Source organism: Xenopus laevis, chromosome 9_10L (assembly GCF_017654675.1).
Source record: "Xenopus laevis strain J_2021 chromosome 9_10L, Xenopus_laevis_v10.1, whole genome shotgun sequence".
NCBI classification, from domain to species: Eukaryota; Metazoa; Chordata; class Amphibia; order Anura; family Pipidae; genus Xenopus; species Xenopus laevis.
The window spans coordinates 98,120,263-98,144,996 of NC_054387.1; the positions used below are offsets into that span (position 1 = coordinate 98,120,263).

At 37.8% G+C, this 24,734-nt stretch overlaps 2 protein-coding genes across 2 annotated transcripts in view; one reads left to right on the forward strand and one right to left on the reverse strand.

Annotated features, from left to right (window-relative positions):
* litafd.L (LITAF domain containing L homeolog) overlaps positions 1–16,450 on the forward strand; it is a 34,006-nt gene extending 17,556 nt beyond the window's left edge. Inside the window, exons 2-6 of the mRNA XM_018236286.2 lie at positions 10,928–10,986; positions 11,589–11,636; positions 12,204–12,254; positions 13,906–14,068; positions 16,183–16,450. Of these exons, the coding sequence (XP_018091775.1) occupies positions 10,941–10,986; positions 11,589–11,636; positions 12,204–12,254; positions 13,906–14,068; positions 16,183–16,291 (417 nt within the window). The 5' untranslated portion in view covers positions 10,928–10,940 and the 3' untranslated portion in view covers positions 16,292–16,450. The remainder of the gene's footprint in view (positions 1–10,927; positions 10,987–11,588; positions 11,637–12,203; positions 12,255–13,905; positions 14,069–16,182) is intronic.
* The window catches only part of carhsp1.L (calcium regulated heat stable protein 1 L homeolog), a 129,116-nt gene that overhangs the window by 69,111 nt on the left and 35,271 nt on the right, over positions 1–24,734 (reverse strand). The window lies entirely within an intron of this gene.

Genomic DNA, 24,734 nt, shown 5'->3' on the forward strand with positions numbered 1-24,734 from the left:
CAATGTTTATTCACATTGCAGAATTCATGTGTAAAGTATAGTAGTTACTAATACTAGAATACTGCTTCTTAAGGCAAACCTTCATATATTGGAGTGTAAATATTACACTTTGTTTAAGTAATTCGTTAAACAAAGTTAAATTCTTTATAATCTGAAGTTCCAACATGAAACTACTTAAGGGCAGTGACACACCAGGAGATTAGTCGCTAGCGATAAATCGCTGCTTCTCTGGGCAACTAATCTCCTGCACTCTCCAGTAAAAAGCTTTCCCATAGGCAATATTGTGAATCGCTGGTGGTAAAACTCATTTGTCGCTCCAGTCTCCCAAAATCGCTTGACGTTTCCTTTTGTAGCGATTTTAGGAGACTGGAGCTACACATGGGTTTTACCACCAGCGATTCATATTATTGCCTATGGGAAAGCTTTTTACTGGAGAGTGCAGGAGATTAGTTGCCCAGAGAAGCAGTGATTTATCGCTAGTGATTAATCTCCTGGTGTGTCACTGAACTACGGGAAACTGTATGATCATTCAAAGAAACATTTTAGTATTATGTTCTAGGAGGCTCTGTTCAGACTGTGGCAAAAAAAAAATTGCTGTCTGATTCTTAAGATGTGAAAGTGCCATACAAGTTGTGGATAAAAGATCAGATATTTATGACCAAGGAGATGCAAACTAAGAAGAGAAGGGGGACAGAGTGACCACTTTTGCAGGCATAATCCTATGTGATACATTAAATTTTCCTCCCTACATGGCATTAGATCCTGAAATGTGGAATCTGAAATATAATTTACCAATACTAGTTTCTGTTTTAATCATTTGTATCTTTGACGAAGAACAGTTGGGGAGTCCTCCTAAAAGCTTTCATAATGGTACCATATTTATCAATTAAATAATGCATAGCACTGGTTCCGACAGGGTTTACAAAATATTTTGTGTGTAAGAGAAAGGGTGTGAACAATGCCTAAACTGTGGGCATGAGAATAGAATAAGTGACAGTGGGTCCCAGACTGAATGCCAATAAGGGTGAGAGTTAAAGGGATCCTGTCATAGGAAAACATGTTTTTTTCAAAACACATCAGTTAATAGTGCTACTCCAGCAGGATTCTGCACTGAAATCCATTTCTCAAAAGAGCAAACAGATTTTTTTTTATAATCAATTTTGAAATCTGACATGGGGCTAGACATTTTGTCAATTTCCCAGCTGCCCCTGGTCATGTGACTTGTGCCTGCACTTTAGGAGAGAAATGCTTTCTGGCAGGCTGCTGTTTTTCCTTCTCAATGTACCTGAATGTGTCTCAGTGGGAAATGGGTTTTTACTATTGAGTGTTGTTCTTAGATCTACCAGGCAGCTATTATCTTGTGTTAGGGAGCTGTTATCTGGTTACCTTCCCATTGTTCTTTTGTTTGGCTGCTGGGGGAGGGAAAGGGAGGGGGGGTGATATCACTGCAACTTGCAGTACAGCAGTAAAGAGTGATTGAAGTTTATCAGAGCACAAGTCACATGACTTGGGGCAGCTGGGAAATTGACAAAATGTCTAGCCCCATGTCAGATTTCAAAATTGAATATAAAAAAATCTGTTTGCTCTTTTGAAAAATGGATTTCAGTGCAGAATTCTTCTGGATCAGCACTATTAACTGATTCATTTTGAATTTTTTTTTCATCCCTTGACAGTATCCCTTTAAGGAGAATTCCCGTTTGCTCTACTAGATACACTCTCAGATCAAAAGTGGTCAGGATGAGATTTGGGATGAAAATGTATTTGCTGTCCCAGATATTTTTGGAACCATGGCTGAATGACTGATTCACTGACTTGATCTCTATAAGATAAGAAGAGCCATGACCAATAGTTGTACATTCAAGGGCAGCTTCAACTAAAAACAGGTCTGACAAACACTGATGTAAACCCTACCCTCATGCATGCACACAGAAGATGCGACAACATCGAACACAAAAGACTGCAGAGTGCACAGAGAGTTTGGAGCTACTGCTGCCAGTATTCCAAGGGCTGAAGGAACTCGTACAGCCGGAGAGTCGCAATATAATTAAAGATTACAAATGAGTGGGTACAAATTAGGTTAAATAATTTTCTGCACAAATAGTTCCATTCAATACCTAATTCACTGTTATTATTTCCTGCATCTTATTCAGCTTAATTGAAACCGCCAGACATGTCATGATAACAGAGACCCGGTTCGGCATTTTTTAAAATCAAATTTATCAATAATGAAAAAAACAAGGGTTACAGGATAAAAATAGAATCAGAATCACCCTACTAGGTCAGTTGACATTTTTGTTTATATGATTAAGTTGTTAAAAAAACAATGTATTCTCTTCATCTTATCCCCGGGGCTTTCTATCTTCTATCTCGCTGCAAGTCTTTTTTAGTCTGACAGCAAATTACAGGGGCTGCTATAAAATCTATTCAAAAACACCTGAAAATATCTGAAAATACTGGCGGTGACATAAAAGAGATGGAATGGTCACATAAAGTGTGTGTTGATTGCAAGCAGATAAGAGCCATGAACTGGTGGATGGGGGAGCTGGCAGGGATCACACTGGGCCTTATACTTATGGCGCATAATGTGTTTTCTCCACTGGTGGTGAAAGTGCAGACTTAGCCTGCTACTGCCGCATATGCTTTATGTATTTATTCATTGGTAACGGACACAAAGGCTTCTCTTATACAAGTACAGGCAGAAAATAGTTGTGTGCATTGTGTGGGTGGTGGATGCCATTAGAATTGTTTATTGCCACACAGGCTGCACCTGCTTTTTATCTGCTGCCATTTTCCACCAACATAGACCTTCCACAGGGTCTTAACAGCTCCCACTCTCCACCATTCACATGGCTATGCTGTTCTCTTCAATATCATTTTATGTAATAATGAACATAATGAATAAATTGTATTTATGTTTCAATTTAGATCAAAAGTTAATATCAGTTTATAACTGTGTTTGTACTTACATTCTGTAATATTGGAGAGCAAAATAGCCAGAAGAGCCCCAGATCTGTTATTTACTTATTCATCTGACTATATCCACACCTTATTTTGTAGCGACATTGTCTATTGTACATTGTATATACCTGGGGCTGCTCTCTTCTGAGATTTTATATATAAAAGTAACTTTTTGTAGATCACTCTGAGATTCTATTTCTTGCCTGGTGTGCAGCTGAGTGTGTATATTGTATTTCTGATTTGTGCTTAAGATGAAGAAAATGTTATGTTCTGGAAATGATGTTCTTGTTATGCTTACTGCTCTGTTATTCTTTCTTATACAGTAAATCTGATGACATATGACTTTGATATTTAGAATGAAACCATCTGTGGTTAAGGGAGATGGGGACATGGTTGTTTTTGTAACCAGAAATAGCAGAGTCTGTATTTCACTCCCCTAATTTCAAGGTATCTGCGTCAGTAAGGCAAGTTCATTGATAGAGTCAGGTGATAAGGTGGATGTGGGACCCAGTGATATGTTGTTTGGATTTATACACACTTTAAACTTCTGAATTAGGGTCTCCTATTCATATCAAGTACATTACTATTTACCAATAAGTGTTTTCTTCTTATATATTATACATTTTTTGCTCATTGCACAGCATTTACAGGTTTTTATTTATTTATTTTTTGTAAAACACGTTTTAGGGGCTTGGGTTTGTTTACTTTAATACAATGATGCCAAAATGCATTATATAGGGATTTGGGGTCTATTTGAGCATTTTTTACTTCTATTTTTTACTATATGACTTTGTCATGCCCTAAATGGGATCCTTAAAGGTGTTGTTCACCTTTAAATTAACCTTTAGAATGAATGTAGAGAGTGATATTCCGAGAAAATTTGCAATTAGTTTTCATTTTTTATTATGGTTAGTGAGTTATTTAGCCTTTTATTCAATCAAATTACCCTAGCAACCATACATTGATTTGAATAAAAGACTAGACTATAAATAGGAGACGGCCAGGATAGTAAGCAATAATACATTTTGTAGCCTTACGGATCATTTGTTTTTATATCGGGGTGAGTGACCCCATTTGGAAGCTGCAAAGAGTCAGAAGGAGAAAGCAAATAATTCAAAAACAGTAAAAAAATAAAAAATAAAAAATGAAGGCCAATTTAAAAGTTGTTTAGAATTAGCCATTCTATAACATACTAAAAGTTAACTTAAATGTGAACCTTTAACAAAAAATTGTATTACCAAGGCATCAACTGAAAATCTGACAACCAGCCTAATAAGAGGAGGGACTGGGTACCAGTAACTTTATGACACAGTGCCTCCACCTAGTGGTACCTGACAGCTCTAATACATACACCCCACAAGCATATAACAAACTGAAGTTACACCCCTTAGTGAATCCCTATCATAGGCAATGAGTTGAAAGGCTACCCCTCAGCACCAATGTAAATATAAATCAATTCCACATCCAAAATTCCATTTGGATAGAAAATGTTCTAGTCATATATTTAATCACTAAAATAATCTCCTGCTCAAGAGTAGCTAACAATTGAACAGAGTATTGTTTAGCTAGTATAAGTTACAGTACAGATCAGTGTCGCGACCGAAATTGACATTATCTCACTTGTTGATCATATACAACAATAACAATGTAGCAAAATGTAAACGAGACTTTGAGCATATGGAAGAGTCATAGGATTTCAAAAAAAGGAAGCAGTGAATTAGTGCCAAAATTATTATTATTACAGGTATTGGAGCTGTTATCCAGAATGTTCGGGACCTGGGGTTTTCCAGATAATGGATCATTCTGCAATTTTAATCTTCATTACTAGAAAATTGTAACCCAATAGGCTGTTTTTGCTTTCGGTAAGTATTAATTCTATCTTAGTTGGGATCAAGTACAAGGTACTGGTTTAGATTATTTGAATAAAATGGAGTCTATGGGAGATGGCATTGCCAGAATTCAGAGCTTTGTGGAGAATGGGTTTCTGTATAACGATACCCCTACCTGTACTGAAAGTGTTTAGACACAGGTATGGGATCTGTTATCTAGAAACATGTTATCTGAAAAAGATCTGAAATACTGGAAGGCCATCTCTCATTGACTCCATTTTAAATACATTTTTAAAAAATGATTTCATTTTCCCTTGTAATAATAAAACAGTACTTTATCCTTGATCCAGACTAAGATATAATTCTTATTGGAGACAAAATAATCCTACTGGGTTTACTTAATGTTTAAATGATTTTTCAGTTAACTTAAGTTACGGAGAACCAAATTACAGAAAGACCCCTTTTCCGGAAAACCCTAGGTCCAGATAACAGGTCATATACTAACTCTGAAATACTAGATGCAGTTTAAACAAATATATATATATATATATATACTTTGGCAGTTGGCACCGGTGTGTTTTAGAGCTGCAGGACCTCTGTGTAATCAAGTTGCTAGGTGACATAGCCATTCTGCTTTCTTTGTTTTACAAATGTAGATAAAGGACACACTTAACTGCTGATAGTAATTATGTGTGTGTCATTCTGGGCACCAATCCCATAGTTATGATATACTAAGCAAAGTCTTTTAAGACTTAAAATAAATATAATGAATCATGGCTCCAGAATAGTTTTTGGAACTTGCATGTGATTCTGACTCATTTCCCATTGAACCTGGATACATCTTCCAGGTTAAAGGAGAAGGAAAGTCGTTTAGCACTTAGGGGGGTCAAATGTTAGGCTCCCCCAAGTGAATGTATTGACTTACCTGAAACCCCAGGCCAGTGCTCCTATCAGCAGAAAACTGCACCGGCCCAGGGTTATACCAGCGAACTCCACGGAGCGATCCTCATCCGGCTTCTTCTTTCTTCTCACGGCTGCGCATTAGAGTGAACAGCTGACCTTCAACCAAAAAGTGGCTGTTTCGTTCTACTGCGAAATTTGAGGAAAGAAGAAGCCGGAAGAAGATCGATCCGTGGTGCTCGCTGCAGTTTTCTGCTGATAGGAGCACCAGCCCCAGGGTTTTCAGGTAAGTAAATACATTCACTTGGGGCGGGTGCCTAACATTTGTCACCCCGAAGTGCTAAACGACTTTCCTTCTTCTTTAAAGGAACAGTAACATCAAGTGTTTAATAAAAATATAATGCAGTGTTGCCCTGCACTGGTAAAACTGCTGTGTTTGCTTCAGAAACACTACTCTTGTTTATATAAATAAGCTGCTGTGTAGCAATGGGGGCAGCCATTCAAATGAGAAAAGGCGCAGGTCACATAGCAGATATCTACTATTTTACCTGTGCCATATAGCCTTTTTTCCATTTTTGCCATTGGAACACAGCAGCTTGTTTATATAAACTATAGTAGTGTTTCTGAAGCAAACACAGTTTTACCAGTGTAGGGCAACACTACATGATATTTTCATTACTTTAAAACACTTTCATATTTTGGTGTTACTGTTCCGTTAAAAGAAAATATCATCAGCTCACAATGTATTACAATCTAGACTTTCATGTAAGCAATTGGCCAGTTGACAGTTGCAATGTTTTTGCCTGATTATATTTTATGTTTATATTTAATATCTCTTTAAATGTTAAAGAATGTGGTATTGATTATAGGGCTCATTTACTAGAGCCCCTGAGAACCGAGGGGAGCAAAATGACTTCACGTACAGGTGGTAATTACAGGCATCTTCTGTACCATCGCTTTCTAACTTGCATGGCTGAATAAAGTACAAGTCAGGGGTTGATGTAGGGACAACTACACGCCACCCACAGCGTATCTCTTATGAACACAGAGCTGCCAGACAGAGTCCTGCATTCATCCTGTATTAAACCTTTATTCACAAGCATACATTATATGCAGAGCAGAAATCAAGTGCAATAAATGTGATGTGCTTCTGTATTTGGCACTTTGGTGTAAGCAACTAATGAGAAAAACACTAATATAGTAATTGTATTCCATTATCGGCGAGACTTGTGCAATTATTTTTGGGATAGGCTTATGTCAAATCTGATTTTCCAATCATTTTTATTTATCTTGGCTAATGTAGTGTTTCTCCTCCCCTAAATAAAGTGGTGCTGCTTGTGACTCACCTCTCTATTATGGCTGCTACAAACCTTTCTAGTTCTGGGAAATATATTTATATATGTTGTACAGTTATTTCTGGTAATTCTGGCCTGATTCACTGAAATTAAGCACTTGGTTCTGGCAGTATATTTAGCAGCTTGTCTGGTCATGTCTGGGCATAGCATGTCCATGGTCGGCTCCCTGTACTAATATGACTACTAGTGAGGTACTGTGTATCTGGCCTGTTTGCACCGCCTTTATTTCTATTTTGTTGGCCTATCTGTGGATCCTTTGAGTGCCCAATACCTAAATTATTTAGCATTGTTCAGGGTCTGGGGCTGGAGCACCTGCACCACATTAGTATATTAGTAAGTTTTCAACTTTGGATAGTGTTTTGTTGGCTGCATTTTCTCTCCTCCTTTACAGGACACAGGGATGTAGTCTTAGCCACTTGGATAGCTACTAAGCTTTGCATTAGTTTCCATGCATAAATAATATGTAGGGGCACATTTACTGAAGGTCGAATATCGAGGTTTATTTGACCCTCGATATTTGACCATCGAAGTAAAATCCTTCAACTTCGAATATTGAAGCCGAAGGATTTAGCGCATTTAGTTCGATCGAACGATCGAAGGAACGATTAAATCCTTTGAATCGAACGATTCGAAGGATTTTAATCCATTGATCGAACGATTTTGCTTCGTTCAGAAATTGCTATGAAAGCTTATGGGGAAGGTCCCCATAGGCTAACATTGATGCTCGGTAGGTTTTAGTTGGCGAAGTAGGTAGTCAAAGTTTTTTTTAAAGAGACAGTACTTCGGCTATCGAATAGGTCGAAGTAGCCAATTCGATGCTTCAAGTAGCCAAAAAAAAGTTGAAGTTTTTTTCATTCGAATCCTTCACTGGAGCTTAATAAATGTGACCCGTAGAGTGGGAAATGCAAACCTTTGGCTATGCACATTTGTTACAGAACTACAACTCTTATTGTCTAGTTATGGGTTTTGAAATATGTAGTTCAGCAGGAAGCAGAGTTCAGTGATTTTGACATAGATTGTATTTATAGTCCATGTACAACTATTCCCTTAACAGTGTTTCCCAACCAGTGGCTCATGACAACATGTTGCTCCTCAACCCATTGGATGTTGCTCCCAGTGGCCTTAATAAAGCAGGTGCTTATTTTTGAATCTCTAGCTTGAAGTTTTAATTGCATAAAAATGTACTGCCAAACAGAGCCCCCTGTAGGCTGCAAACACAGTCCACATTTGTCACCCCCCAGAAGGGAGGTTGCTATCCAACCTCCAATCTTTTTACATCTGAATGTGGCTCATGGGTGAAAAAGGTTGGAGACCCCTGCCTTAACATTTTTATTGTGACTTTGTCTGTACAATAGTAACCACTTTGTTTGATAAAACATAATTTGCTATAGAAAAGCATTTGTAGCTGCTTAAACAGATCATAAAACATGAGTGATTGTGGGTGATAAAGAAATGATTGCTGTTGATTGCACTACAAATTACTCCTACGGATGCTCTGAAATTAGAATTGGCTAGCTTGTTTTTGAAACTCAGCCAAACCTTTCTGTAGTTTGCATGGTTACCCAACAAGTGCAGATCAATCCTCTCCAGGAGGTGGAGGAACAAGTCAAGGACCAACTATGTGGCCTTGCTAGGTGGGCATTTTACCCTGTGATAGGCACCCACCATGTGATTTCAGTTTCTGATGGGTGCAGGTTTTATAATATATATATTAGTGACTTTGCCTGAAGAGAAAGCATGTAAAGATTCTGTGCCAGATGGAGCAACGTGGTGAATGTTACACATTGCTCCATCTGGTGCAAAACCTGCATAAAACCTTCACAAGTCCTTCATATAGGCGACATCACTAATGAGTATCAGTATTACTACAGTACTAGGGCTAGTGGGGGGTAGTGCTCATGTATTAAAGCCCTAGCCACCAGAGAAGGTAATGACAGAAAATATATGTGTTACGAGCATACTATATACAGTATATTCATTTAGTATCCTAAAGATGTCTGTAGTTTGTCAAAATAACAATTCATTTAGATTACATTATTTTACATATTTTCAGAGCTTTGTGCCAAGCATGATAGATATATAAGAAGTAACTGTATACTCTGATGTAACAAAGCAGAGTCACAAATTATGTTACATTTAATACAGTCCATAGATTTTAACAGAATGCATTTCTCACTTGATCTCCATCTCCAACTTTGCCTGCTTCCACATGATTTGTCTGACTATTCATAACACTCCATAATCTAGAAATAACAGCTTTATATTGCTATGTTGCTTTCCGCTCCAGTGCTAAATGTATTACTTTTGCAACCTTTCTTAATAGCAAGTTGGTTTCAAGGTTGAAGTATGTGTGGCTAGGCATTTAATGACTTATAAAATAGAAATACCAATCCAGCACATTTGGCTGTGTTTTGTTCGTCAGTTTACAATACTTTCACTGCAATATACTCTGTGAAATTAAAAACAAGATAATTATTAACAGAAGGGATTTCAGTGAAAACTTGCAAAGTTAAATACATTCATTTTAGTCATGCTAAACTGAATGTTACACAGTCACCAAAAGTTTTGCGTGTAGCTTCATGCACATTGGCACAAACAGCAAACAGTTTGCAATGGGTTTGTGAAAGTTCTCATTCATCTAGGTCGTGGTCAGGCCCGGACTGGCAGTCTGTGGGTTCTGGCAAATGCCAGAGGGGCTGCTATAAGGTCCCATAGAAAGTCAGTATTTAGTGGGCTGGTGGGGGCTGTTTGGGCTGATTGGGCCTCTGTGTACCTGAAATGCCAGGGCCTATTTTAATTCTCAGTCCGGACCTGGTTGTGGTATATCTATAGAAATAAGTCAAATCAACTGGACTGTGTTTTTCTTGAAGACGTTTTACCAGTCATCCAACTGGCTTTCTCAATTCAGAATAACTTGTACATAGGATTCAGAATAACTTGTACATAGTATCTTGCTTCGCTATATATCCTCTGGAATGTTGCTCCAATCAGCATAATCTGTTTATCATAATCCACAATGAAATTAGGTGTTGATTGTATTAGCAAGATTGGAACTTTGATGTGTTCAGGGCCGGATTTACATAGCGGGCACCCCTAGGCCTGCTGTCGTTTGTTGCCCCGATCCCCTCCTTTTTATTCACTCAAATTTTCATCTGGACTAGAGCAATGAGGATTGGAGCATGGGAAATGTAAAAACTATTGTATCTCCTGCGCATCCCCAGTGTTTCTGAAACAATGTGGGTGTGGTTGGGCAGCATGCCGCCCCCTAAAATCCTGCCGCCCTAGGCCCGGGCCTTGGTGGCCTCCCCAAAAAGCCAGGCCTGGATTTGTTATTAAACCTTCCAGGGAGAGGTGTCAAAACAGCAGTGTATATGGCAGACAATAGAGGTCACACCCCCCACCTCTATTCAAACTTGGTTTTTCACTTTTTACATATATAGCTTTTTTAACACCTGTTTTGAATCAGTCACTCTCCTGGTCTAGAATCTGGACTTGGCAGTCTTTAAACATGTGTCCTTTTTCTTTTAGATGTAATACACGGCTGAGTTCCTACCAGAGGAGCTGGTTCTTCTGTGCTACGCCATATGCTGGTGTAACTGTTGTTTGGTTTCCCCCACATACAAATCAGATCATTCCTCATTGCACTGCACTGTATACACAATGTTACTCTTCTTACCCCAAAGCACAAGAAGATTAACATTGTGTATACAGTGCAGTGCACACATTTGTATGTGGGGGAAACCAAACAACAGTTACACCACCACCAATGTCTCCAAAGAATATGTTACTGCATTCTGTTATCCAGTGCTCCTGTTATTGTCCTTGAGCTAGAGAACTGCACCCTGAAGGGATTTTTAAGAACTGTTCTATTTTTCCTCCCAACAGATAAAAGTGAAATATGAATTACGACAAAGAAGGAAACCCGGCAGGACACCCACAACCTGGTGTGTAGAAAAAATCTGATCTAGTTTGGTATTTTTGATTTAATATTAGGGAAACCCAAAGACATTAAAGATTTTTTAATTCCAATGATAACTTTTATTATAAGATTTAGGCCTTTTTCTTTTTGGAACTTACTCATCACTGTCAAGTGTCACAAGCTTCACAGTGCTGCAGTTCATGGCAACTGCTTCTGCCAGAAGATCCTTATTTATCAGTCAAATTCTTGTCAATTATGCCTGGAAGTCTGACCCCAACAGAAGTTACCAATGTACCTAAGTAACACTAGTCACCCAAGCTGTGTCACTATAAAAGTTACAGACATGTTCTGGTCGGGTAAAGCACTTCAGTAATAAAGTTTGTGGTTAGATGGTTATAGATCTTCTCTAAAACCCATTGTTTCCAGGCCTGCAGGATTAGAAAACTTTTTACAGAACTAATGATGAGTGTCACTGAGATGAGACGGATTGTTAAATGTACATAAAATAGGGAAATCAGAATATTTGAATAGCAGACAGTGACTGATAGCATACCTTTAATATAGAACTAAGTATCTAAATTCAGTTCAATGTTCTGGGTATTGACATTATTATATTATGTATTACAGGAGTTGGAGGAGCCTATCCACCTCCACCAGCATATAATCCATCTTCAGGTGAGCCAACTGCCACTTTGTTCCTAATGTTTTTGCTGTTGAGTGTACCTGCAACCAAACACTTATGATGTAGTATGGGGGATAGTTTGTGAAAAGGAAAACTGAACATACTTATAACTATAAATCACCACTTAATCCATCACACTGTAGGAATTGTGTGCTAGCAACATACGGGGGGCACAGATATACACCCTACTCTAGGGTGCCAAATATCATTGGCCAGGTTGGCCCAGGGTTTTTTGAGAGTTATGGAAGACAGGGCATAGAAAATCGGAAAGGCCCAGCTAGCATGGGTTTTGTACTTCCTGACTTCCCCCCATTTATTTAAAGTTTTATGATTAACACTTTATCTATACTACATTACTGCAGGACAATGAGGTTGTTTCTGATTTTCTCTGTTCTTTGTTCTTGACCTGAGTTCATGACCATGAAGAGGTCTGTAAGTGTTTCTCAGACTGTTCAGTCTAAAAAATGGTCTGTAAGTGTTTCTCAGACTGTTCAGTCTAAAAAATGGTCAGTTAAGAACACGTATGTACATTTCTATTGATTACACATTCTGTTTTACAGGAGCAGCCTATCCACCTGCACCAGTTTATAATCCACAACCAGGACAGCCAGGTAAGTCAACCTTTTACTTTTTTCCCTTTGCTCCTAGTGTATTAATGTATAGGTAGCAGGTAGTGTTTAAACACAAATCTAAGCATAAGGTAAAATCTAGGGCAACAGATTTAGGCTGGCCTCCCTTGGTGCCCATATTATTGAAAATGTTTTTTTTTTTTTTTAAATTGCCCACTACCTCTCCCTGAAACACTTATCTTACGGGTAGGGGCTATCCCTGTTTTCTGTGATTGATGCATATGGGAAAAAGTGTCCTATGCACGGTTAGGGGCAAAGGCAAGAGGAGGGCCATGCCTAGAGCAACCCTGAATATAAAGTCAGCTCTGCTGCCAGGTATTTTTTCTAGCATCTTGCTGAAGAATATAACAACCAGTCAATTCTTTGGAACTATAGTATCCCTTTATTATCCTAGGGTCCAATTTTAACTTGTTAGATGTTGGTAGTCAATCTTAAAAACACATATTTTATGTTTATCCTATGAATTTTTATAATTTACACTTTTATTTGCAGTCTTTTTTGCTGCACATCTAAAATGGTGGCTTGTATGGAACCACAAGTATTTGTTACTGAATATCACATAGCCAGTTTACTTGCTCAGTCTAGGCTGTAGCTGCTGTCAATACACAGGTTGCAGCTGTGACTGGTCCAGAACATGGAGAGAGATTGCAGAGACAATTACAAAGTGTGTAATAGTTGTTGTACCCACCCCACACACATTTTTGTAAATTAAAGGGTTGCACAGTAGTTTTGTGTAAAGAACAAATAACACATAAAAAAAAGTTAAAAAGTTTATTTTTATTCCAATTGTATTTGTTTATACTCGCCATACAAATTAACTTTTTCATAGCAACAAATGTTCTAATTTATATTAGAAAGCTTTTAAGTTTGTTGGCCCTTAGGATCATGTCAAATGTGACATTTTCTCTGCCGGCATAAATACACAAAAAAATTACATGAATGTCATTAGACCCCCTAACTATTGTCCTGTGTAAGAACTAAACCCATTGTATTCTACACAGCGTATCTGTTTCCACTCATAAACATCATTTTTGGCAGTGTAGGGCAGCAGTACATTATATTCTAATTACTTACATTTTTTTTGGTGTTACTGTTTTTTTAATGCTTTACTAGATCTATACTGCATAACTGCAAAAGATCCTATGAAGTTGTAACACTAAATTAAATTTGAGCCAGGAGGAAAATAGGCCAAGACAGATGTAATAGACTCTATTTTTTAACTTGCAAGCATGCCTTGGAGAATTATTTAAGTATATGGTTGTACCTCTGTTTGGTCACTAGAGGACTGGCATGTTTAAGATTAAAGTTTACTGGCTTCTACTTCCAAATTGATTAAAATAGTTCAAGACAGAAGTTAGGCAGGAAGAAGGAGGACGAAGTAAATGGATGGAGGAAGGGAGTAATGAATGTAAAACGTGGGGTAATGGTTCTCAAGTGCTCAGTTAAATTGAGAAATGGAATAAATGATTATGAGCTTAAGCTGGGTGACTGACTGCAAGGGGTGGGGGGGGGTCGAGCTCCAAAACAATTTTACATGCTGTTCGTACAGAAGATTTGTTCTTTTAACTTGTCCTGATGTTATAAAATGTTTTTAATACATGTAAACAGATACATATGTTTATGTTTCATATAGTGACGTTTGCTCCTGTTGTTACGCCAGTCATTGTGACATCGGTATTTCATGACACCCCTGCATCAACAACTTGTCCAGCGTGTAGGCAGAACGTAATCACCAACATACATTACAGTACTGGCTTACTTGTGTGGCTTCTGTTTGGCATCCTACTGATTTTTGGGTAAGCAACATAACCAGTGTTACACAGCCATGACATATACTGTATTAGTATACTTGATAATGGTGCACTGGATCTGGAGTTTTATTTGAGATTCAGCAGCAGACATAATTTTTGTAACAATAGTTTAAATACAGCTGAACAGTGTCGGACTGGGACACCAGGGGCCCACCAGAAAACCTTAGACCAGGGGCCCTCCAAAAGTTTAGACCAGTGGCCCACCCTCAGTACTATTTTCTTCCTCTCCTCACTAAACCTCCATTCTCCTAGTCTCTTTTCTTTACATACTATAATTTATTATTCCACCTATTTAGCCACTTTGTTTTCATAGAAATAGGGAAAGGCCACGAAATAGGCCAAAAGTTTAACAGCATGCGCAGCATGAGTTTTCCTGGTTTCCCAGTGGGCAAGTCCGACACTGCAGCTGAATGAAATCAGAATGCCTAGTCATAAGACAGTATAGGCCTTTAAAGGGATGGTTCACATTTAAGTTAACTTTTGGTATGTTATAGAATGGCCAGTTCTAAGCAACTTTTCAATTACTCTCCTAGACTTATTTTTTTTATAATTAATCCCCTTCTTCTAACTTTTCAAGTTTTCAAATGGGGGTCACTGACCCCATCTAAAAGCAAATGTTCTGTAAAGCTACAAATGTATTATTATTGCTACTTTTTATTACTCACATTTCTATGTAGGCCTCTCCTATTCATATTCCAGTCTCTTATTCAATCCAATGTGTGGTTGCTAGGATCATTTGGACAAGGGACTGAGCTCACCGGTTTTTACCCCACATGCCCAGTCTGACCCTGATTCCTATATAATATTAGACGGGTCTTCGACCAAAAAATAAGATGTACTTCTAATCCTTTCTAATACTTTCCAATATACTATTCCAATATTACTAATGCAAAAGTTTGGGAATCTCTTGGCAAATTACCATATATACTCGAGTATAAGCCGAGTTTTTCAGCATCCAAAATGTGCTGAAAAAGTCTACCTCGGCTTATACTCGAGTCAATAGGAAGTAGCTGAGATTGCAGTCACTTTTAATCATTCCTATACCAACAGTTTGCTTGGGGAGAGACTGCAATATCACACAGCGCCCTCTGTTGGTTATATGAAAGAATAACAGTGACTGCAATATCACACAGCGCCATCTCTTGGTTATATGAAAGAATAACAGTGACTGCAATATCACACAGCACCGTCTGTTGGTTATATGAAAGAATAACAGTGACTGCAATAACACACAGCGCCATCTGTTATATCAAAGAATAACAGTGCACCCTCTGTTGGTTATATGAAAGAATAACAGTGACTGCGATATCACACAGCGCCCTATGTTGGTTATATGAAAGAATAACAGTGACTGCAATATCACACAGCGCCATCTGTTGGTTATATGAAAGAATAACAGTGTGCCCTCTGTTGGTTATATGAAAGATTAACAGTGACTGCAATATCACACAGCGACATCTGTTGGTTATATGAAAGAATAACAGTGACTGCAATATCACACAGCGCCCTCTGTTGGTTATATGAAAGAATAACAGTGACTGCAATATCACACAGCATCCTCTGTTGGTTATATGAAGGATTAACAGTGATGGCAATATCACACAGCGCCCTCTGTTGGTTATTGAAAGATTAACAATGATGGCAATATCAAACAGCACCCTCTGCACATGGTAGTGGGACAATGCACACAGTAATCCGTCAATTCTCTGTCACCATCAACTTTGCAAAGAAGTCCGGTTGATTGCTGGGGGGGGTCGTTTTGGCGGAATGTGTGCTGCTGGGAGACAGGGCTGTAGTTGTGTCTAGGCTTATACTTGAGTCAATACGTTTTCCAAGATTTGGTAGGTAAAATTAGGTACCTCGGCTTATACTCGAGTATATACGGTACACATTTAGTTAATTTTGAAATTACTGTAATAGTTTCCTACTTTTTTAATCAGTGTGTCAAAAAGCTAAATATTTGCAAACGTTAACACACAGTTGCTATTTTCTTTGCTCCTATGTTTTAAAGTTTCATACCAGAAATCAAGTATGATGAAAAATGCATTCTAGGACATGTGCCCTTTTTTATTACAAGATTTCTACTTTTGTTTTTGCAGGTGTTGGTTGGGATGCTGCTTGATCCCATTTTGTGTGGATAGCTGTAAGGATGTCGATCATTTTTGCCCAAACTGCAATCACCATTTGTACAAATATAAAAGAATGTGAAAAAAGAAAAACGTCTGTTATAATGTTGCTTTATATCCTGTCTTTGGCATAAAATGACAAGTAACACATCCTGATTTCAACCCTTTAGACTGTATTTTTATTAATAAATAAATTATAGAAAAATAAACTATATGCAAAATATTGCTTGCATTAAAGATATTTTACTTGTGCCTTTTCATCTTTATAACCTTAGTGTTTTCAAATACTAAAGAATAGATGGTGAAAAAATACAAGGAACTGCTGCAAGAGACCCTGTTTCAGCCTGCTAAACAGCTGAAACCTGGGCAGAATTCATGTTTTTTTATCTACACCAGGTCCGACCAACTGGCGGCCCGCGGGCTGGAGACCACCCCTTGTGTGGCCCCCACATGAAAGCCTGCCTGCTGTGTCTGCTTACCATGTGTACGATTTAAAAGGTGTCACTACAGAGATTAACTGGCCCCTGCATTGTTTAAACCTCAAATTCAGACTGTAATACCCTGTATTGTTCACACATGTAATTCCCCCTGCATTGTTCACACTTGTGACACCTCTATTGTTCACACCCTAAAACCCTGTACTGTTCACACCTGAGACCCAGACTGAAACTGCCCATATTGTTTACCTGTACACATTTAGACAAAATGCTGATGGGACACCAACACTGTGTCACTGTATGTACTACATCTTAGAGTGGTCCTGATAGGTTTCTCTGTCTCCTGCTCTGTTCTTCCTTCCCTATGCCCCCTGTGTGTGCCATACTTGGCCTGCACTATGCTCCCTGTATGTGCCATACTCTAGCTGCCCTATGCTCCCTGTGTGTGCCATACTTTGCCTGCCCTACTCTGCCTGTGTGTGCCATACTCTGTCTGCTGTACTCTGCCTGCCCTATGCTCCCTGGGTGTGCCATACTCTGTCTGCTCTATGCCCCTTTTGTGTGCCATACTCTTCCTGCCCTATGCTCCATGTGTGTGCCCTGCTCTGCCTGTGGAACATAAGCCTGGTATTTATTCTGGGGTTTTGTTAGCATTTCAAAATTATTGTTAGGGGCCCCTAAGGTGTTTAATCATGATATCCCTGCAGTGAGCACCAACCATTTGGTTTTATGGTGTTCTACCACAATTAATGTGGCCATGGCCTTGAGGTTACATGGGTGTGGTTTAAACAGAGAGTGGTCAACACTGGCTTCCATTATTGGCCCTCCACCACGTAGGCCATAAAAAATTTGGCCCTCTGTACCACAGAAGTTGGACAGCACTAATCTATACAATGCTCCCAAGGACAAGGCCAGAGTAACAACTTCAGTGTCCCATTCAAAACTCTCCATCCAACAGAGAATTGATGTGGATGCAATTTAATAAAATGAGGTTCACTAGCATCTTCAAAGCAGGGACTTAGGCCTGCCCATGGGGCCATTTAGGAACCCTTCCATTTTAGTCAACATAGAGAGGGTTGTTACTATTCTATTTTGCTGGCCACATCCTTATTGATGACAAGACATGCCTCAGATCTGCTAGCCCATGCCCATTCTCTCCTGATACTTTATATAAGAAAGAAGAAATTGCTAGCTCAAACGTTCCAAATATTAAAGTTCGTGCAGCTGTAGTAGTTCCAGGAGTCTGTATAACCCCAGATGTACTGAAAAATAATAAAACTTGGAATAAACAGCTTTCAGGCAGTGATTTTCAAACTGCAAACTTTAGAGTGATATATCCTAGATAGTCAAACCTGCATACTTCCAGAAAATCTGATGCAGGGCAAAGAGCAAAAAGTTTATGATTCCTTATTTATGACCTATGGTAACTTGCCTGGAACAAGAGAATTCGGTATTACGCCCATTCATTTTCAATCTTGGAAGTGTGTTTAAAAAATAAAAATATGCATCCTTGGTATAAAGATACAAACGTTTCCGGATAAAGGGATTTTCATACCTGAAGTCATACTAGAAAATACCGTAAACATTAAATAAATCCAATATGATTTTTTTTGCCTAAAACAAGGATTCATTTTATATTTTAGTTTGAATGACGTAAAATGTACTGTTTTATTATTACAGAGAAAAATAAAATCATTTTTAAAAATTTGGATTATTTGGATAAAATGCAGTCTATGGGAGATGGTCTGTCTGTAATTTGGAACTTTCTGGACAACAGGTTTCAAGATCCTATACCTATATTTCTTTAGATTTTGGCAAATTAATTTAGGTATGGGATCTGTTATCTGGAACCTGTTATCCAGAAAGCTCCAAATGAAGGGAAGGCTATCTGCCATAGAGTCCCTTATAAGCAAATAATTCTAATTTTTAAATTTGATTTCCTTTTTCTCTGTCATAATAAAACAGTACCTTGTGCTTGATCCAAACTAAAATATCATCAAACCTTATTGTTGGCAAAACACTTGCGTAAGAGTAATAAGTTTTATGGTAGTGATTCAGTTACTCATGATTTGTTACAGGACAAGACAAGACAAGTCTGAAGAAAAGGAACTGACATATACATTAACTTTATTAAATGTTTCCAATGCACTGAGTTTAAAGTTCGCCTGCATTCTTTGTCCACTGAATCACTTCTCTTGCTTAAGATATGGGAGGTTTCACCACTCTCTCCAGGCAGGTTACCTCCATATTCACTCACACTGTTCCATGACAACCATGGAGGGCAAATATTTATTTTCCCTTAAATCCACATACAGCTCATGTGCAAATTTGCAGTTAACTGCCAAGGGACTCAGGCCAGAGTTGTACAGAGCTATACAATCATACAGCCCCTAAATTGTGTTTTTTAGAAATGTCAACAGCTTCTTCTTATTCTAATGTTTTAAATATTCATGGTTAACACATCTCCTTCTTACACACAACTACCCATACGTGACAGAAGGGCCCCATACACAGGCAGAAAAACTGTTCAATTGGTCTGAAGGGCCTGAATCAGCAGATTAAATATGCCCATGTGGCAACCTGTAGTATTAATGGCATATAAAAAATAAAATAATTTCCAAAAAGAACATGTATTCTCAGTATATGTATGTCTCATAAGGGTTATCAGTCAAATAATATTACAGTAAATCTTCAAAAACAACTAAAAAAGAAAGCAAGTATGTAATATGAAACAGGTGGTTTACAGTAAGCGATATAGAACAGGCAGACAGGCTCTGGTTTATTGTTTCGTAAAAACGAACATCTAACAAAATAGAGCTACTTCCTCATACCTTCATTTGCATGAAGATGCAACCGACATTTAGGGAAAGCATACATAACAGCCAGAACTAGGGTAAACAATATAATATATATATCTCTGTGTAATATATATATATATATATATATATATATATATATATATATATATATATATATATATATATATATATATATATATATATATATATATATATATATATATATTATTTCCTTGACTGCAGATTGTGTCCTTGTCTGTGAGAATTTAGGTAATCTGTAAAAGTGTAAGGCATTTAACAGGTACTGGGAATTTCTCATAAAAATAGGCACAACGTTATTTTAAAGGCATTATATATGAAATTTCGGCTGTGCACACCAGAATTCAAAAAGTTACAGTCAGGAGTAAAACAGCTTCAACATTTTATTTAAACATCCTTAAAAAGAAAGTCCAGAGTCAGACGCATTCTGTGCCGACACACTTCCTCAGTGACTCCTAATTTCCATACTAAAACATCACATTATTATACCCCATAGTACCTTCCCCCCAAAGGTTAAGTCTTTCATTCAAATCCCATTTAAAAAAAGCTCCAAAAGGTAGTTCTATGCATACAATTCTGTACGACAATCATGAAGATCACAAAACTGTTTAAACGTCAAATCTAGTATACGTAAAATTATTATTATATATGTTACAAAATCAGAAATTCGACTAAACATTGCATTAAAAAAACATGTGGAACGGCGTTCCACTATAAAAGAAAAGTCCAGGCAGAAATATATGTCCAGTGCTTGCTAAAAGATGCAGTAGAAACATCTGAGTGCCTAGACTAAGCAACTACTTAAAGATCTATACAGGTAACTGCTAGGCAAAGAAAAGGGGGCTGATATATATATATATATATATATATATATATATATATATATATCTTTGTTCTGTACTGTATTTTATTATGAACCCCTTGTAAAAGATGGGGGGACCAGTGAGACCAGTGCAAAATTATTTATGTCTACTACCTCACCCTGCATGGGGTAGACAGACCTGAAAATTCTGACATTTTTAGTGTACTCAAAGTAAACTATGGCAAATCTCAATTCCCTATGAAATGGACAGACTACCTGGTAGCTGGTTCCCGAGATTCTTATATATATTCCAAACTACTCCAACTATTATGCCAAGGAATTGCTGAACTATGAATTCTCACAATGCAATCGGCCCTGTGATGACGGGCTGGTACCAGTGCACCCAGAAGATGAGACAGATATGCCAGCGGATATAATGCTATGTGTGCCCTGGCCTTAAACAATCACACCACCCATAGTATATAGAGGCTGAACATCACAAAAATGGCACTCCAGTCAGAAACATTGAGGAACCAGCCTCTGTCTGCTTAAGGGATTAATGGGGGAATGTAATAAAAGTCGGTAATGGAAAAAATATTTGCAATGCGAAAAGTTATGCCTCTGTGCGAACAAATTTGCCTTTGTGCGAATTTAATATAGCTTTTGCGAACCCGGAAACTGTTTAGCGACCACTTCCGACAGTGGAAGAAGGTTTGCGAATTTTTTTTTTTTTAAATATATTTTTATTGGTTTCTGAAGTAAAGCAAAACAGGGGGGGTACAGAATGAAAAAGGGGGGGGGGGAGAGGAGGGGGGAGTTCTGAGCCAAAGTACAAAATATCCAGGTCTCACTATACACATATGTAAATACAATGCATCATATGATTAAGTACAACAGAGGACTCCAGCAAGGAATGTCGCCAGAAGCAAGCAATTGGGTTTGCGAATTTTATAGTTAGCGCCAGTGCGCAGTGAATGTAATAAAACTTCTTACTGAAAAAGATGTTATGTTTGCTCCAAAAGATTAGACACCTTCAAGCACTTCTTAAAAGTGGGCAATGCGCAATTAAAATTTGCAGTGCGCAATTAAAATTCGCAATGTAATTACAGTTTAAAGAAGAGTATTACATTGCGAAATTAGACTTTTCATTCTTATTTGTGCTAATTGTTTTGCTCTTTGCAACTTTTATTACATTCCCCCATAAAGCTTTACACATAAAGATGTATATTACTATCTGTGGGCTTGACAAAGAATTACCCAAGTTCCTGACCATAACATCAAGAAATCCAGTCTAAAGCTGGCCATATATGTTGAGATTTTTAAAAGATCCGATCGTCATCGTGAGAACACGATTATCTCGGAACGATCGTACGAATTGTCCATCAACAAAAAAGACCAATTTGCCAGGAAAACAAAGGGGAGCTGCCTGCTTGGCCCTGCAAACATAGATCGATTGCACTGGGACCGACAAAGATTTTTTAACCTGGCCGATCAATTTTCTGACAGATGTCGGCCGAAAAAATCGTAAGATCGTTCAATCGTTCGAATCCCACTAACCGCACGATTATTTTGAAGGATTGGTCGGACTTCACTAAAATCGGTCGTTCGGCAAGAGAAATCTTTGTGTCTATGGGGAACTTATCAGTTGAAATAATTTACAGTGAAGCAAATGCTCAAGAAATTAAATTGCTAAAGAAACACTTATCTACAAATCTCAAAAATAACGTGTGCTGCAGGTAAATTCTCACACCAAAGAAATTTTATAATTATGTGACTATCAATGTGGGGGTGTGTCAGCCTTAGGACTTTTTACATCTAGGGTAGTGTAAATCGGTAGTGCCATGCATGCAGGACAAGAAGTTTGTTGAAAAAAAATTGACAGGAATGTGTCTACTAAAATGGCCAATGTTTAAAACATAAGGGTGTAATATAAGATGCATATTCATTGGACAATATGTGCTTTCAGTTCTGAGACCCTTAAAGGAATAGTTCAGTGTGAAAATAAAAACTGGGTAAATAGACTGTGCAAAATAAAAAATGTATCTAATATAGTTAGTTAGCCAAAAATGTAATATATAAAAGCTGGAGTGAACAGATGTCTAATAAAACAGCCAGAACTCTACTTCCTGCTTTTCAGCTCTATAACTCTGAGCTAGTCAGCGACTTGAAGGGGGGCCACATGGTACATTTCTGTTCAGTGAGTTTGTAATTGATCCTCAGCATTCAGCTCAGATTCAAAAGCAACAGATATGACCCATGTGGCCCCCCCTCAAGTCTCTGATCGGTTACTGCCTGGTAACCAGGGTAACCAGTCAGTGTAAACCAAGAGAGCTGAAAAGCAGGAAGTAGTGTTCTGACTGACTTGTTATACATCAAATCACTCCAGCCTTTATATATTACATTTTTGGCTAACTAACTATATTAGAAAAATTTTTTATTTTTCACAGCCTATCTATTTAGCCAGTTTTTATTTTTACACTGAACAATTCCTTTAAGGCTATACTTTGTCATAAACCTGTTGAACAAGAGGCCGCCTGGCTGATTCACAACTTGCTTTTTTGCGGTTATTTCCTGGAAAAGTAATATAAAGGATAAGAAAAGGAGACTTTAGAGAGAGAGAGATAATAAAAAGAGAATTTAGCATTTACTCTAAGCAAGTAACCACCAATACTAAGAACTAAGTATGCTTATTATTATTATTATACAAAGTAAATTTGTATAATAGTCATTTTGACTACCCAAAGACTATGGGGCAGATTTATCAAGGGTTGGAGTAAAAATTGAAGTAAAAAAATTAAAATTTCGAGCTATTTTTATATACTTCGATTCGAGTTTGAAAAAAATTTGAGAATTCGAATATAGTAATTTATCATGTACTGTCTCTTTAAAACTTCGACCATTCGCCATCTAAAACCTGCCGAATTGCTGTTTTAACCTATGTGGGACTTCCTAGAACCTATATGGAGTCAATTGGTGGACTTTGAAAAATCGAAGTTTTTTTTTAAAAATACTTCGAATCAAAATCGATCTAACTTCAATTTGAATGATCGAATTCACCTGCAAAAAAGCCCGATTTTTTTTTAAAGTAAATTTCAGTTGGTCTTTTTTTACTAGAATTTCGAAGTTACGGGAGTTCAAAAAAACTCCCATTACTTCAAAATTCGACCCTTGATAAATCTGCCCTTATATGTAACTTTTGTTGGGATAACTTGCTTTTAAGGGCTTTTATAACATGTAAACAAGGGCAGAAATAGGTGTCTCATGCCTCATAAGTTTGCCAATGCTATGCATGAGTTGTATTAAACTATACACACAGTTTCATATTTAGGATATTTTGTTTTTCTGTCCTTAAGCACGTGGGAATATAAACAAATTGCAAGTTTAGTCAATGTTAAAATGGATAATGTTAGCATATATGTGATATGTTACTATGGAGCACCGATTATATACACCCATTGTGAATCATACAAAATCTGTACTTTCTAAATCTATAATATACTGTTAGTGATGTGAGTTGTAATTGTAATACTTGTAATTCTTTGTAGCCAATAGCTTGGGAGAGCTATAGGGGCAAATTCACTAAAGGGTGAAGTGACTTCAGCTGGCGTAAATTCGCCAGCGTTACAACATTTCGGTACTTCGACGATTTACTCTAGCACTACTACTAAACTCTAGCACTACTTCACACTCTAACGCCAGGTGAATTTTCACTCTGGCGAACGGACGTAACTGTGCAAATTCACTAAGATGCAGATTTTACTGAACGTTACCTCTTGTGCCAGACTTGCCTTCGCCACCTCAGACCAGGCGAAGTGCAATAGAGTAGATAGGAGGTCCTCAAAAAAAAATTCCCAAAAAACGCTGGTGACTTTTCAGTTTTTCATGGTGATAGGCTGCAAAAGATCGTACATTTTTTTTTAGGGTACCCGGCTTCCCCCCTACATTTCCTAACATATGGCACATAAACTATACACTGGGCGCATGTGTAGAGTATTATAACAACCTGGGCTACCTGGGCTTTTGTAGTGTAATATATTTCTTGCAACATATACGTCCATTTAAATTTAACTTCCCGGCGCATGCAAATTAACCAACGCTATCGCAACTTCACTTTGCTTGCCAAATTAACGCTAGCGAAAATTCGCCCTGGAAGCAACTATGAATTTTAGTGAATTAGCGTTGTCCTGGCTAATTTTTGCCTGGCAAAGTGTTGCATGTGAGCAAGGCCATCACTGGCGAATTTTCGGAGGTTAGTGAATTTGCCCTATAGGGTTGACCCTGAGCTGGTAAAACATAATTATTTGTAATAAGTACAAGTAATTATATTATAATTTTGGAACTTTTCAATTTAATGGGATACTTAATATAGCCTGTGACTATTGTAGACACCCTGAGAGTTAGCTGTATTTTGCTCAAGCAGCTTCCCCTTTAGTTTGGATACCTAAGGTG